This window comes from Spermophilus citellus (genome assembly GCF_964194105.1).
Source record: "Spermophilus citellus genome assembly, chromosome: 13".
Classification (NCBI taxonomy): Eukaryota; Metazoa; Chordata; class Mammalia; order Rodentia; family Sciuridae; genus Spermophilus; species Spermophilus citellus.
This window is the reverse complement of record NC_138193.1, coordinates 81,115,263-81,130,892: the sequence shown is the minus strand read 5'-3', so window position 1 is coordinate 81,130,892 and position 15,630 is coordinate 81,115,263. Positions and strand designations below refer to the sequence as shown.

General features: G+C 37.1%; 1 protein-coding gene across 1 annotated transcript in view; it reads right to left on the bottom strand.

The window, feature by feature from the left end:
• The window catches only part of THADA (THADA armadillo repeat containing), a 329,564-nt gene extending 317,243 nt beyond the window's left edge, over positions 1 to 12,321 (bottom strand). The window contains exons 1-7 of the mRNA XM_081264069.1: positions 12,191 to 12,321; positions 9,256 to 9,355; positions 8,878 to 8,972; positions 7,874 to 8,004; positions 3,565 to 3,713; positions 3,418 to 3,450; positions 3,129 to 3,177 (exon numbers count right to left, since the gene is read on the bottom strand). Of these exons, the coding sequence (XP_081120195.1) occupies positions 3,129 to 3,177; positions 3,418 to 3,450; positions 3,565 to 3,713; positions 7,874 to 8,004; positions 8,878 to 8,972; positions 9,256 to 9,331 (533 nt within the window). The 5' untranslated portion in view covers positions 9,332 to 9,355; positions 12,191 to 12,321. The remainder of the gene's footprint in view (positions 1 to 3,128; positions 3,178 to 3,417; positions 3,451 to 3,564; positions 3,714 to 7,873; positions 8,005 to 8,877; positions 8,973 to 9,255; positions 9,356 to 12,190) is intronic.
• Positions 12,322 to 15,630: the final 3,309 nt, after the last annotated feature.

The following is a 15,630-nucleotide window of genomic DNA, read 5'->3' as shown; positions in this document are numbered from 1 at the left end:
TCTACCACTTAGCAATGTTCTCAGCCTCTCCCTCTCTTTTTATGCCAGAGTTTGGGTATCTACTAACAATACCCAAACTTTCACTGATTTAGATCTCTTTAATTCCAGATTCATTCACTAACTTCCTATTCAATATCTTCACTTGACTATCTCAAAATATGTGAACTTATCTTTAACTCCTGCTCCATCTGCTGGAATCTCTATCTACAAACACACTGCAATCATTTTCCCTTCCTCCCTTCATTCCATCTATAAGAAACTCCTGTTGGTTCTACCTTCAAAAAATATCTAGAATCTGATGGCCTCCACTGTTACCATCTTGGCCTAAACCCGCTCCTCCTCCCCGCTAAGATTCCTGCAATAGCTTCCAATCAATCTCTCAGTTTCTGTTCTTGCCCTTCTTGAGGATTGACCCAGGGCCTTGCACATGCGAGGCAACAGCGCTACTTCTGAGCTATGCCCTATCCCCCAGTCTATTTTCAACACAGAAGAACATAGAGTAAACCTATTAAATCATAAGGCAGGCTGGGGTTGTGGCTCAGTGGTAGAGCACTCACCTAGCATGTGTGAGGCCCTGGGTTTGATCCTCAGCATCACATAAAAATAAATAAAATAAAGGTATTGTGCCCAAATACAACTAAAAAATAAATATTTAAAAAAAATCATAAGACAAGCTAGGCATGGTGGCACATGCTACAATGTTTTGTAGTCCCAGCCACTCAGAAGCCTGAGGCAGGAGGATCACAAATTCAAGGCCAGCCTCAGCAACTCAGCAAAGCCCTAAGAAACTTAGCAAGAACTGTCCCAAAATAAGTGATAAAGGCCCCCTGGATTCAATCCCCATTATCAGATAAGAAAGAAAAAAAAAGTAAGTCAAAATAAACCACTTGGGGGCCGGGGTTGTGGCTAAGTGGTAGAGCGCTTGCTTAGCATGTGTGAGGCACTGGGTTTGATTCCTGGTACCACATAAAAATAAAAACAAATAAAATAAAAGGTATTGTGTCCATCTACAACTAAAATTTAAAAAAACTGACCATTCCTCAAAACATTAAACACAGAATTATCATATGATCCAGCTATTCTACAGAGACTCAAACATGGAACACCAATGTTTAGAGCAGCATTATTCGCAATAGCCAGAAGGTAGAGAAAGTCCAAATGTCCATCAACATACGGATGAATAAACAAAATGTGGCATATAGAGAGACTATTTGCAAACAGGAATAAATTTCAGATACATACTACTGCAGATATGACTCTTAAAAACATTTTTTAAGTAAAATAAGCCTATTACAAAAAGACAAATATGATTCTCTGTACCTAAAACAGGTAAATTCAAAAAGCTACAAAAAGTAGAATAGAAGCTACTAGTTCTAGGGGCGGTAGAGAGGGAACTCTCTTTTGGATATATTGAATTTGAGGTACCTGTAAAATATCCAACTTGAGATGTCCAGAAATAAGCCTACCACCCAGAGAAGAGAACTTAGAGTGATAATTTGGGAATCCTGAATATATAGATGGTAGATAATACCAAAAAAAAAAAAAAAAAAAAAAAAAAAGAATGATTCTAAGCAGTCAGAACAAATAAAATGAAAAGAATTAAACCCATATTTAAGAGAAGAGCTGATGAAGAACTGTCTAAAAAGAGACAGAGAAAGAGCTTCTAGTGTGGCAGAAGGAGACATCAAGTTGAAGATGGCATACAGGTATTACTTCTGTTCCCTTCCAGAACCTTCCTAAACCAATAGCCATAGGCTTTAAGACATAAAGACATAAATACATAAGGGCAGTAAACAAGACAACCATCATACTTTAAAAGTATGGTGATTCTGAGCCTAAAAGGCTCAGAGATTGTGGACACTAAGCATTCCTTGAATTGGAGACAAATGCAAAGCTGAAAACAGAAAGACTGGCTACAAGCCTACTTGAGAACTCTGCATCACATTCCCTTGCCAACAGACAATTGGTTTACCTTTAGAGAATATAAACCGTCAAGTGTCTGGGAAAAAAAACAGCACACACAATGTCATATTGCAGACAGGAAAATTGTGTAAATGCATGCACAACAGATGCCTACAGCCAAGACCTCAACTTTCTGCCCTCATTCAGCAACCAGAATATTAAGACAGTGATCTGACAATTCTTTCATAGTGAATCTACCACTAGATCAAAAAAAGACCTAAAGAGAGTGACATAAAGGGTTCCATCAAGATACAGCCCAGCCAGACCAGCCTAGAATAAAACCTGCAATCAACCCCATTCATATGCACAGAGATGCAAATCAATTTTCAGTGCCCTATTTTTAATATTTATTTATTTATTTTTTTTAGTTGTTGGCAGACATGACATCTTTGTTTGTATGTGGTGCTGAGGATTGAACCCGGGCCGCACGCATGCCAGGCGAGCACGCTACCGCTTGAACCAGATCCCCAGCCCTCAGTGCCCTATTTTTAAATATGAATACCCAAAAGATCACTAGACTTCTGACAGGAAAGTTTCTAGCAGGAAATATAGTGACCAAACCCAGCAAACAGAAAAAAAGCAACTTACAAAAAATAAAAGCATGTAAATATAAGAATACTTGAAGCAAACAAACAAAAAACAACCATCATTAATATCATCAGAGAAATAACGTAGGAAACTTCGCCCCATGAAATAAGAACAGTAAATTATGAAAAAGGATCAAAGGTAGGAGAAGGGCTCTTCTCTTTCACATTTATTCTCATAATAATTTGACTTTTAAAATTAAATATCAGTGGGCTGGGGATGTGGCTCAAGCGGTAGCACGCTCGCCTGGCATGCGTGCAGCCCAGGTTCGATCCTCAGCACCACATACAAACAAAGATGTTGTGTCCGCCGAGAACTAAAAAATAAATATTAAAAAAAATTCTCTCTCTCTCTCTCTCTCTCTCTCTCTCTCTCTCTCTCTCTCTCTTTAAAACAAAATAAATAAAATTAAAAAATTAAATATCAAATCTCTATAGAATAAATTGAAATAATCAGGTCTAACATTAAGGGAGAAGGACAGAAAGAACACATTCTGAGAACTTTTGAAAATTTTCTTTGTACAGAGAGAATGTACAACTATAAGCACATACACCACAAGCATGTAAATACATAGCACTTGCCTATTTTCTTCTAGGATTTCAATTAAACTCTTCCGCAGAAAATGAAGTACTGAAACAAAAAGAATATAATGACAATACAGAACTTAAAATTGGGAATTTTAACTTCAGTACAAGAACATATTTTAAATCGGTTTTCTAAAATATCATAATAGAGAAGCAAAGATTTTAAAAAGAGCATGATATACTTTAGTGATTTTTTCCTATTGCCAAAAAACTTAAAAGCACCAGTTCCAAAATGACACATAAGCAACAAAATACCCTAAGAACAAAATAAAATAATAGGACTTACCATTTTTAAGAAGATTATTAATACTTGCTTTACCTATAGGGGGAAAAAAATAATATTAGTAAGGAATTTCACTAAACTTAACATCATTTAAAAATAATGACATGACAGGTATTATCCAGAAAAAGTATTAGAAAAGTGCTGGCTTACCCAAATTAAAATTTTCCATACAGGAAGATATATTGTCAATTACTTTCCTATATGAGTACAGATCAGTAGTATTCAATTCTTCTTGAAGACGAGAAGTAAAACTGTGTACAGCCTCAGTTAGAAAAAATTTAGGTAGGCCATTTAGTGAGCTAGAAAAAGAATCAAATATTAAAAATCTGACAACTTCATACTGCCAATATGTGAGGAAGGAGGATAATCATCCAAATGTAGAAATACTGAACTAAACCCTCAAAGTATAGCCAGAAAATTACAACTTCATATCACCATCACTGGAATTCCCTGGTCTATCATTTCTCTTCTGGTTTCCCTGGCTCCATATTGCTTCTCTCACATCTCCTATACCATTCTCAACAGAAAAGCCAGTGTGATAATTCTAAAATGCCATGTGACAGTCCTCCCTCAGTATTCACAGGGAATTGGTTCCAAGATCCCACACAAATACCAAATGTGAGGATGCTCAAGTCTCTTATATAAAATGGCATAGTATTTACATACAATCTGTGTACATCCTCCCATATACTTACGTCATCTCTAGATTACTTAAATACCCAATATAATGTATATGCTATGTAAATAGTTAGTATTCTGTATTGTTTAGGAATGGTAACAAGGAAAATGTCTGTACAAGTGTAACACCCAGCAATTTTCTGAATATTTTGATCTATGGTTGGCTGAATGCAAAACCCACACATATGTAGAGCTGACCTGCCTAAAAGCCTTCAACAACTTCAAAACACATGCATACAAACACAGTTTTCAATGACCTTATACAATCTGTACCATCCACTATTAGCTCTCCAACCTCATCTCCTTGTTCACTTAGCTCTAGTTACATGGCCTTCTGACAACCCTGGCCTCTGACAACCTAACAGTCTTTACTCTTATTATTTCTTCCACCCAGAACATTCTTCTCTCAAATACCCAATAATCAAAAATCACCTTATCACATAGAGCAAAGTTATGTGAAATGGCCAGTGTATTTTACACTGAAATCACTACCCCACCTTTGATGTTCTTTCCCCCATCCCTTAGCTCCCATGCCATCTAATATCCTGTAACTTGTTTATTTTGTCTATTTTCTATCTTCCCCTTGTAATACAACCCCATTCTAGATTATTTGATTCATTATATCACCAATTCCTAGAAGGTTGTTTAAAACATAGTAGGTAGTCAATAAAACTTTACTGAGTGGATAAATTAAACTTATGTCAATTTTACTTCAATTAATCTAAACCAAGGGGTTGGGGCTGGGGCTTAGCGGTAGTGCGCTCGCCTGGCATGTGTAAGACACTGGGTTCAGTTCTCAGCACCACATATAAATAAATAAAATAAAGGTCTATCAATAACTATATTTTTAAAAAATCTAAATCAAAACCAATAGGCTTTTTTTTTTTTTGATTGATTGAATAGCTTTTCTGGAAGAAAAAAATTCAAAAATTCAAAAATTGGAATACTCTGAAAAAGAAAGTCAGTAGAGAGGTAACATACAATTACATAATTAAACCACATTATAGAACTACAATAAATAAGACTATGATGTGGTACATCAATGAACATGCCCAAGTCTAAAATCAATAAAACTCTTGTTTACGTAAGCATATATAACACAATAATAACATCCCTAATATGTGAGGAAAGACAAGACTATTCAAGAGTTTGATGATTAGTGACTTTTATATGAAAAAGAAAACTAAGTTGAACCTCTGCCTCACATTATACTCAGGACTTAATTCCAGATGAATTTTAAAGCTGAACAAAAAAATAATAATAATTATAAGACAAGTAAATAATTCTCTAGTAATCTTGTATTAGAAGAAGGCTGGGAATACAGGTCAGTAGAGAGTGCTTGCCTAGGATGATTCTTCATCATCATTATCATCATCTTAGAGAAAACATATGAGTAAGGCAAGAAGCTCAGGAATCTATACAAAGAAAAGTGTTAATAATGTTGATAACAAAATATTTCTTTAATTTTTATTAAAAGATAACATGAAGAAAACTTAAAACAAGAAAAAGAAATATATATGGCATATAATCTACTCATAGTTCTTACAAATGAAAAAAATTATGAGAAGATATACAAAGGTTATGTAATGATTAAAAAGACAAACTTCACACATTAAAAAATGTTTGACTACATGAGCATCTGGGAAATGCAAATTATACAAGATAGTATTTATCACCCTTATATTTTAAAGATTTAAAGAATGATATTAACCAGTGCTAGAGAGCTATGAAGAAACAGGCACTCATTCACTGTTGATGGAAGTACAAACTGGAATAACTTTTGGGGAGTACAATTTAATAATAGCTATAAAAATTTCAACATGAATAACTTTTGGTCTTAAAAATTCAATTTCTAGGAATTCTCTCATGTATACACATACATGATTATGAACAAGATTAAAAATATTAGCCAGGCACAGTGACACAAGCCTGTAATCCCAGAGACTTGGTAGGCTGAGGCAGGAGGACCGTGAGTTCAAAGCCAGCCTCAGCAACTGAGCAAGGCGCTAGGCAACTCAGTAAGACCACATCTCTAAATGAAATACAAAAAAAAAAAAAAAAAAAAAGGCTGGTGATGTGTCTCAGTGGTTAAGCATCCCTGGGTTCAACCCCTGGTACCAGCCCCCCCCAAAAAAAATACTATTGCAAAATTGTTGAAATAAGGAAAGCTGAAAATGAACCAAATATCTATCAATGGAAAAGTGATTAAAAAAAATCAGAAAATACATTTCTGATATATCCATAATAGGGAATATATCTGTAGCTCTTAAAATAAAGACTGTTGGTGGGAATGTAAAATGTTGCATTATAGGAAACAAGATGACAACTCCTCAAAAAACCATAAACAATTACCATATGATCCAGCAAGCCCACTTCTGAGTATATATCCAAAAGAACAAAAAGCAAGATTTCAAAGAGGTATTTGAGTATTTATGTCCATAGATACATTAAACAGTCACCAAAAGGTAGAAGCAGCCAAACGTCCATCAATGGATGAATGAACAAATGAGGCATATACATATAAACAAATATCCATAAGGAAAGAAATTCTATTACATGCTATAACATGGATGAATCTTGAGGACATTATGTTTGGTGAGATAAGATAAGTCACAAAAAGACAAATACAAATATTCCATTTACATGGAGTATCTAAAGTAACCAAATTTCTAGGAACATTCAGTAGAGTGGTGGTTACCAGAAGCTGGGGAAGAAATGGGGAGTTGCTTAATGGGCACAAAGTTTCAGTTTTACAAGATGAAAAGGTTCTGGAAATTTGCTGAACAGCAGCATGGATTCACTTCATAATACTGAACTGCACACTTAGAAATGGTTAAGAAAGTAAATTTTAAGTTATGTGCTGTTTACCACAGTTTAAAAAAAACTAACGAGCTTGGCACAGCGGCACAACATGTAATCCCAGCAACTCAGGAAACTAAATAAAGCAGAAATATCCCAAGTTCAACGACAGCCTGGGCAACTAAGTGAGACCCTATCTCAAAATTTGAAAAAAAAAAAGGCCGGAGGAGGAGATGAGGATGTAGCTCAGCAATACAGCACACCTGGGCTCAATTCCCATTATTAAAAAATAAAAAGGACTATACTGAGATGGAAATATCTCTAAGATGCTGTTTAGTTAAAATACAAGCTCTAGATCATTATGTAGAATATAATCTCACTTATATAAAAAATAAAAACTAAAATACAACACACATATGCTAAACATAAAGAAAAGGTCTAGAAAGATGGATACCAAAATGTTAACTGATATTTCACCAGAAATGGTGAAATATAAGCCTCATTTTTTGTGTATTTCTATACTGCTTGACATTTTTAAATCAAGTATATTGTTCTGTATTGCTGCATTATCCACATTGAAACAGCTGAGACAAATAGAGAAAAAAATAGCAAGAAGTGGACTGAACCAAGAGTCAGCGAACTATCACCCAGACCAAAGCCACAGTCTGTTCGTTAAGGTCTGTGACCTAAAAAGAAACTGAGATAGAATAAGAGGGAGAGAAGAAAGAGAGATTGTATGAATGAAATTTTTAGTGATATATTTGTTTTATTAGAACAGGAAAGGAACTTTGGTTACTTTTTTTTTTTTTAATACTTTTTAGTTGTAATTGGAAACAACTACCTTTATTTATTTATTTTTATGTGGTGCTGAGGATCGAATCCAGGGCTTCACACATGCTAGGCAAGGGCTCTACCACTGAGCTACAACCCCAGCCCTGGTTACTTTTTATAATACCCAACTTCCCTTCCTTTTTTTCCTTACCTTGCCAATACTTTCTTCAAGGGATTCTTCAGATTCAAAGAAAAATAAATGCCTGCTAAAATATCCAAACAACTTTGAACAGTGGGATCACACAGGCCATTTTTATCTAACTTCTCCAGTAGAGGCACAATCTACAATCCAAAAAAATTCAAAGTCATTTTTTCTAATATCAACTATAACAAAGTAATATGGTTGGTTACAAATACTCTTTTAAATCTCAATTATACTGATTGTACTGTGGAATGTTTTCCATATTGTACTGATTTAAAATATCTATTTTTAGTATTTATTAACCTTTTCAATATATGCTCCTAAATCCCTCTTCCTACTCCAGACCTATCTCTTTAAGACTTACAGACCTATTAAAGGCTTAAGGTAGAGAAAATTTGCAGCATTCTTAAAATTATGGTAGTATCGGTAATCTATTTAATTTCTTTCCAAAGAAATATTATGTAAGCTCAAGTGGTAAACTCAAATAGTAATTGAAATACTAATGAGGACAATCTTTATATTTTAACTTTTAAATGTGCCTGCTGAAAAATTTTGAGGATTCAAATCTACAGAAATTTTTTTAATATTACTAAAAAGGTAAGTATAGTAATTTCCTAGCCTATCTATATAGCTCTAATTATAATAGAAGTCTGAATATGGCTTCTATTACTACTATGAATAAATACTATATAAAAAACAGAAGAGATTTTTTTAATCCTATTCTTTAGTTGATATTGAATAATTTGATATTATTCAATAAGTTGACATTGAATAATTTAAGCCAAAAGCTGTCAGTTAATTTTTTTTAAATATTTATTTATTTATTTTTTAGTTCTCGGCGGACACAACATCTTTGTTGGTATGTGGTGCTGAGGATCGAACCTGGGCCGCACACATGCCAGGCGAGCGCGCTACCGCTTGAGCCACATCTCCAGCCCCGCTGTCAGTTAATTTTAAAAATCTATAATAGCATAACCTTCAGGATACACCCATGAGTAATAATTCGGCCTTACCTGTTTAATATAATGGATTTGTGACACTCCATCTGTGAGTTGCACACAATGTAACAGCAAAGAAGCTAGATTTTTCCCTTCCCCATCAGCAAAAGCTACATAACAAATGCAAAGAAAAGTCAATGATTTAACTATATGTAAATAAGTTTCCCTTTGTTATGAATTCTATAAATCTTTAAAACCAAAAAAGCAAGTAGACCTTAGTATGAAGTCAAAATTCAAGAAAACCATTTTACATTTAAAACTGGATATAAGAAACATGAAAAATTAAATAGAATTTGAAAATTATGTGCTATGGGGTCGCAGGGATTAAAACACTCTACTTGCAAACTGATTGAAAAAAAAGGTATTTAGTAAATGAACTTTGAAATCACCTACATCTCAAAATTTCAAGGTCCTGATGACGAACTGTCAATGCAGCAACATGCATTTCTCTCCTCTTCTTTACACCCATTTTAAATAGAATTAACAGCAGTTACTATAAGAAAAAAAGAGTGTTAAGGCCTTGTTCACAGGAGGGCTTCTCAATCTCAACACTACTGACATTTTGGGTGGGATAATTCTTCATTGAGGAATGCTGTCCCCTACACTGCAGGATGTTTAGAGTTTCTTTGGCCTCTACCCAGTAGATGGCAGGAGTACCATCCTCTCAACAAGTTGTGATAACCAAGAAGACTCCCAATATTGGCAGCTGTCCCCTGGGGAGCAAAATGCCGAAGCAGAGAAAAACTGATCTACGGGTTTCTTCCTTGAAACGTAAGATTTTTTAAGCTCAATAAGAGTTTATTATTTTCTAAAGTTACTTTTACCCATTATAAACCAGTTTCTGTATTTTAAAATACACAAACTTTCATTATAGTAAAAACTAGAGAAACCAACAGTTTTTCCAAAATAATTAACTGGGCCAAACTGGCCACAAGGTACAGCTATATCTTGTTTTCTGCAAACTATTTTATAAAGAAAATTTTTACATACTATCGTTGTGAGTTTGGTTTTAGCTAACAGATCAAAGGATTCATAATGAGCTACAGAACCCTATTCAAGGGCTGAGGTTATAGCTCAGTGGTTGTAGCTCTGTGGTTGAGCGCTTGCCTCACATGTATGAGGCACTAGGTTCCTCAGCACCCATGAAAATAAATAAATAGACAAACAAACAAACAATAAATAAATAAATAAAACAAAAGAAAAAAAAGAACCGTACTCAAAGACTACATACTAATAATCTCATGCCATCGGGAAAAAGTCACTAGGGAAATGCCATAAGCCTCTTTTCATGATACAGTTAGCAGTTTTAGCATTGTTTATGAAACAAACACTGGAGGATATAACATAGTGCCTCTGTAAAAGACAAAAAACTGGGAGGACATGTTGAGTGATAGAATCAGATAAATAAACTGCAATGATGAACAACATGGAATTTACTAAGATAAAATAGAAATAAAAGTAAAATGCTGCATTTAAATAAGAAACAAAAAAACACATACACCACAGAAATTCAGGATGGGGAGCCAGAGAGAGGTGAAATCTGACTTGAAATAGTGCAATACATGAGTCAACAGCACAATCTGACTGCTAAAAGCCACATTAAAAATTGGCCAGATCAAGAGAGTGCTGATTCCTCAGTCATCCAACCAGGTGAGGTGACATGTATGTACAGGGATGGTAACGTACTTGAAGGAACCACCACAAATAATGGAGCATCCAAGGAAGAAACAGTGGATTTCAGGAAGACAGATTCCACAGGAAGAACTCCATGTTCCAACTAAGGAATGGGCTACCTTTCAAGCTTTCAAGCAGAATTTCCCAGCATGGGAATACCCAAACAGAAACTGAACACAAGTTTCCTGAACTCCTAACATGGCCTCTTCTAGTCGCCTCTTTATCCTTGCCTCCAAAAAGAGTCCATTCTTTTAAAAATACTAATCAAATCTAATTGCTGTTTTTCTTAAACCTTTTTTAAGGGCTTCCAATTACACTTAGGATAAAATCCAAACTTGAGAGGCTCTGGCTATGAAAGCCCTAAATAATCAGGCCCTGGTTTCCTCTGCTATTCATTTCACATCAACCAACTCTTCACCACCTCAAGAGTCTTTGCACTTCCTGATGTTCTTTTTCACACCTAAGAAGCTGTGCATTTCCCAATCTGCCTATTAATATTCATTCCACATCTTCACAACTTCTTGTTATCACTCAGGTTTCTGCTTGAATAACCACATCCTAAGGGAAGCTTTCTGTGACTTTTTATCTAAAATGACACCATACTTAACATTGCTATGACTTTATTTTTTTCACAGCACTTATTAGCTAACTAAAATTCATTATCTTGTTCACTTCTATATCGTCTGTCTCCCCTAGTGGTAAACTTCTTGAAGGGAGCAACTTTAATCTATTTTGTTCAGTTTTGGATTTCTCAATTCCTAAAAAGAGTACCTGGCACATAGAAGGTACTCAATAAATATCTGGTGAATTAACAAGCATTTGCAGAGATGTTCTAGAAGGGGTATACACATTTAATGGCAGAAAGGTAGACTACCTGGTATCTATAGCGCATTCGACAACAAAGTGACAGCTAGTCCTGCCACTAAAGAAACTATGGTCCGTTTGGGAAGTAAAGTATCAGTATCGTAATGGCAGGTGAGGAACCACTTAATCAAAAAGTGTTATAAAAAATGGATGCAGCTAGAGAAGCATTGAAAAGTGAGGAATTTGAAAAGTGCTATAATTAGATTTAGGGAAATAAACAATCAGCAACGAAAAGTGAGAAAGATCTTAAGGTAATTGGGGAGACAATTCCCAGGTGAAGGGTGAGCAAGTCTATAGCATGATTTGATGCTGGAGCCCTCAGGACTATACAAAAATAGGCTCAGGGATTATGCATGCTCAAGTGATGCCTAAACGTGTATCCTGATGAACTGGACCTCCCCAAAATGGAAAATTCCCGGTTCACCTTAATTACGTAAGTAGCCAAAAGGTGCTCAGCACATTGTACTCAAGGGTCCCACTTACTGCCTCCCTTTTGATCGCTGCTTCCCTCCCATCTACACCTTTCTCGATGCCTCCCACCAACATTCTCTGGGCGATTTCCGAACCACGTGGAGTCCGGGGAATGACAGGTGAAAAAGTGGTTAAAGGGCTGTCTCCATGGAGACCCAAGCGACCGGAAATGAGTTTCACAGCCGCCAAATTCTGGCGATCCATAAGATGGGAACTGATGTGACTGACTCTCCAGGCAGCCCTAGAAAACTGGCCCGGTCGAGCAGTGGAGATTCCCGCGCTATCGCGGGTCTGGCAACAGGACGCCTCGGAGCCAAACCTCGTGAGAGACTGAGCCGAGTCGTAGCGGTCTGGACAAGCCCCGGAAACTGGTCCAGTGTACGTCGTGTCAGCGGCACGCAACGTGGTCTACAGCCGACTACCGGGCCGGGGCGGAGAGGGGCAGGGCCGGGACCTGGAGGAGTAATCATCGCGAGAGTGGACCAAATGCAGCCCCTCCAATCAAGAGCTCGGAAACCCGTGACGTCACCGCGGGGAGGCGGTGGCAGGAGAATTTGGTTAGACCGCGACTGTACAGTCTGCGCAGTGACGGGGCTAGCCGAGTTGGCGGGTTCCGTGTGCACTCCATCCCCTTCTGGGCGGCCTGGACTGTGGCCTTCACACTCCTGGGTCTCAACCCCGACTTTATACCCTTTCCCACACCTTTTCTCCAGCGCAGATATCGGGGCAAAACCACTTTGGGCCGCGGAAACGAGATGCCCAGCGACTCTATCTATAGGGGTAGTGATTGGGACAGGAACTGAACCGAAGCCATAAGAAGAATTTGGCCTAAAATGAGAAGTATGCGAAACTTCATTTATTTTTTCAGCAACTAGTTAATTTGCTCTACTATTGGAGCGTTGTCAGACTCTAGCCTTGAAAATGGTCCCTAAGGGAAATTGTCACAGGATTCAGTACTTTAAACAAAATCACTGAATACCAAACACAACTCTTGGAGGCAGGACAGGCCGAAAACTCAGGAAAAAGATGCTATGCGATCTCGAGGGGCATTAATTAGGGTCATGAGGAAACACATTCCAGGAACCTAAACCTTCATTCAGGTTGAAGACATTGCACTTTTAATCAATTTATCTGAATTTTAAGTCACCTTGCCTTGTTTATCTTTGTAGCTTTGGTGCACATGTATGATTTTGAGCTTTATTAAATTGTATATGTATTCTCCAGCAATTCAATCTTCAGCATAGTTTTTTGGGATTCACGCACATAAAAAGGTGACTGTAGTTCTTTCCCTCACTGTCGTGAGGGGGCAAAATTGCAACATATGCAGTGGAGGGGAGAAATAAAGAATGTCCACATGCTTCTGCCCCTTTCAATGTTTTAGTCTCAAATTACTCAATACACTTTCACTCTATAGGTTCTTAATCAAGAAAAGGACAATCTTTAATGCTAGGCACTGCAATAGACACAATCAAACAATTCACAGCAAACAATTCTAAGCACTGCAAAACACACTTAATCATGATAGGCTAGTGACAGACATTCCCTCTGCATGCTAAGTTCAGAAGTCTTAAGCCTTAGGCTTTGTGTCCAATAGATGCACACTCACTCAGACCAAGATGATCAGGTCTGGAACCAAGGCAGGCTTTTCCTGGCTTGGAGTGGACTATGGGTTGAGGAGAGGGTGGTAGGGAGAAGTTGCGACTTTCACCAAGGTCCAGACAAGGAGGTAAGTTTAAGAGTGGTGAGGGTCTCGTAGGAACAGTGATAAGTGATGGGATGTCAGGTCCTCATCAGGCTCTCCAGCTCGAGTGTATCCTTGTTTCTGCTGGCTGAATCCCTGTTCATTTGCTCTATAATTTATACTAAATTGGGGGGGGGGGGTTGACCCCCCTTTCAATTCTTATCAGCTACCACTGGATTTCTCAGTGATATCATTTACCCTGGGGTCAGAAACATTTGCTCTGGTGGTCTCCACCCTGATCTTCTTGCCTTTTTCTCTTATCAAGTGCCAGGGGCTTCACTCTGTTTATCAGGGTGAGGGGCAGTAACTTGTTTGTGGCCATACTGGAGGGCTCTGTGGGTGTGCCTGGTGAAACTGCAGGTTTCAAACTGGAGTTTTAAAAATGGAGTTGCTTAGGCTCAGGCCTAAGGCCATGCTAACACTGTTGCATAATATTCCATTGTTTAATGTGCTACACTTCTTTTAAGTATCCATTTTAGTATCTCTGGACATTTGTATTATTTCTAGCTTGCACTCTAATAATGCTGCTGTGGACTATTTTATTCATATCAACTCATCAGTAGGTGCACAACTTTATAGTAATTGTTTAAAATGTTTTATTGATGAGGACTGATAGTATGGAGTACCTTGTTGTTTAAAAACAAGTATATTTAAGTATTCACACATATAACAAACAAAAATTTCTTGAAATATTTGTTACTCCACAAGAGCTCTTAACTTTTCTCTATTTACATTTATGTTTAATTATGATAAAATACACATAACAAAATTTATCATCTGAACCATTTTTAAGGGGGTGTGTTTAAAATGTGTTGTTCCAAGCCCACTAAAATAATTATATAACTCTTAATGATTTCCAACCCTTTTTTTGTTCTGAACAAACCATTTGAAAATAAGGATCAAAAATTGTGACTCTATCACCCACACAAAGGGAGGTGGGTTAGGAGTCAAACATAATAAACATATATGTTAGGAGGTAGTGACTGCTATGGGGAAAAAATTGGAGAACAAAAGATGAGCGTGGAGGGGAGATTTGTTGCCATTTTTAATAGGGTGATCAAGTAGGCAACATTGAATAAAGACTCACAAGTGATGTAGACACTTGGGGGAGGAGAAAGCTTTTCATATAGAGGGAAGAGCCAGAGGAAAACTCCTGGGGCAGGAGCTTGCCTGTTGGAAGATCAGCAAGGAAGCTAGGATGGCCAGAGCCAAGTGAGCAAAAGATAAGTAGTACAAAGTGAGACAGGGTGTTCCGATTATGTAAAGCCTTCGGATTACTATAAGGACTTTGATTTTCACCATTAAGTGAAACGAAGAGCCATTTTGAGCAGGAAAGTAATAGGATCTAATTTACATTTCAAAATAATCACTGGGCTGCTTTGCTGAGAAGAGACCTTAGTGGATGGATACAGAAAAACCAGTGGTGAGGCTATTCCTGTAAAGCAAGCAGGCAAAGTACTGGTAGCTCAGACCACAGTATTAGCAATGGAAACTGTGAGAAATGGACAGACTCTGGATGTAATTTGGAATTTTATGAAGGATAAAATGAAGAAAAGAAGAGTCAAAGATCATTCCAAGATTCCTGGCCTGAGCAGCTGGAAGGATGAAGTTGGCATCCACAGAGTGGTATGGGCAGATGTTCACTTGGAGCAGGTTTGAATGAGTTTAAAAGAGACTAGGGGGAGAGGAATTAGCAAAATCATTTACAGTTGACCCTCTAACTACAGATTCCACATCCACAGACTGGCAAACTATGGATTGAGAACATTCAGGGGGGGAAATGTGTCAATATGTACACACAGACTTTTTTCCTTGTCCCTCACAGTACAATATAACAACTATTTACATATCATTTATGTTGTATTGGGTATTATAAGTAATCTAAAGATGATTCAAACTGCACACGAGGATATGCTGAGGTTATATGTAAATACTGTGCTATTTTATATAAGGAACTTGAGCATTCTCAGATTTGGGTATCTTCTTAGCAGGGGAGGAGCCTAGAACCAATTCTCCAT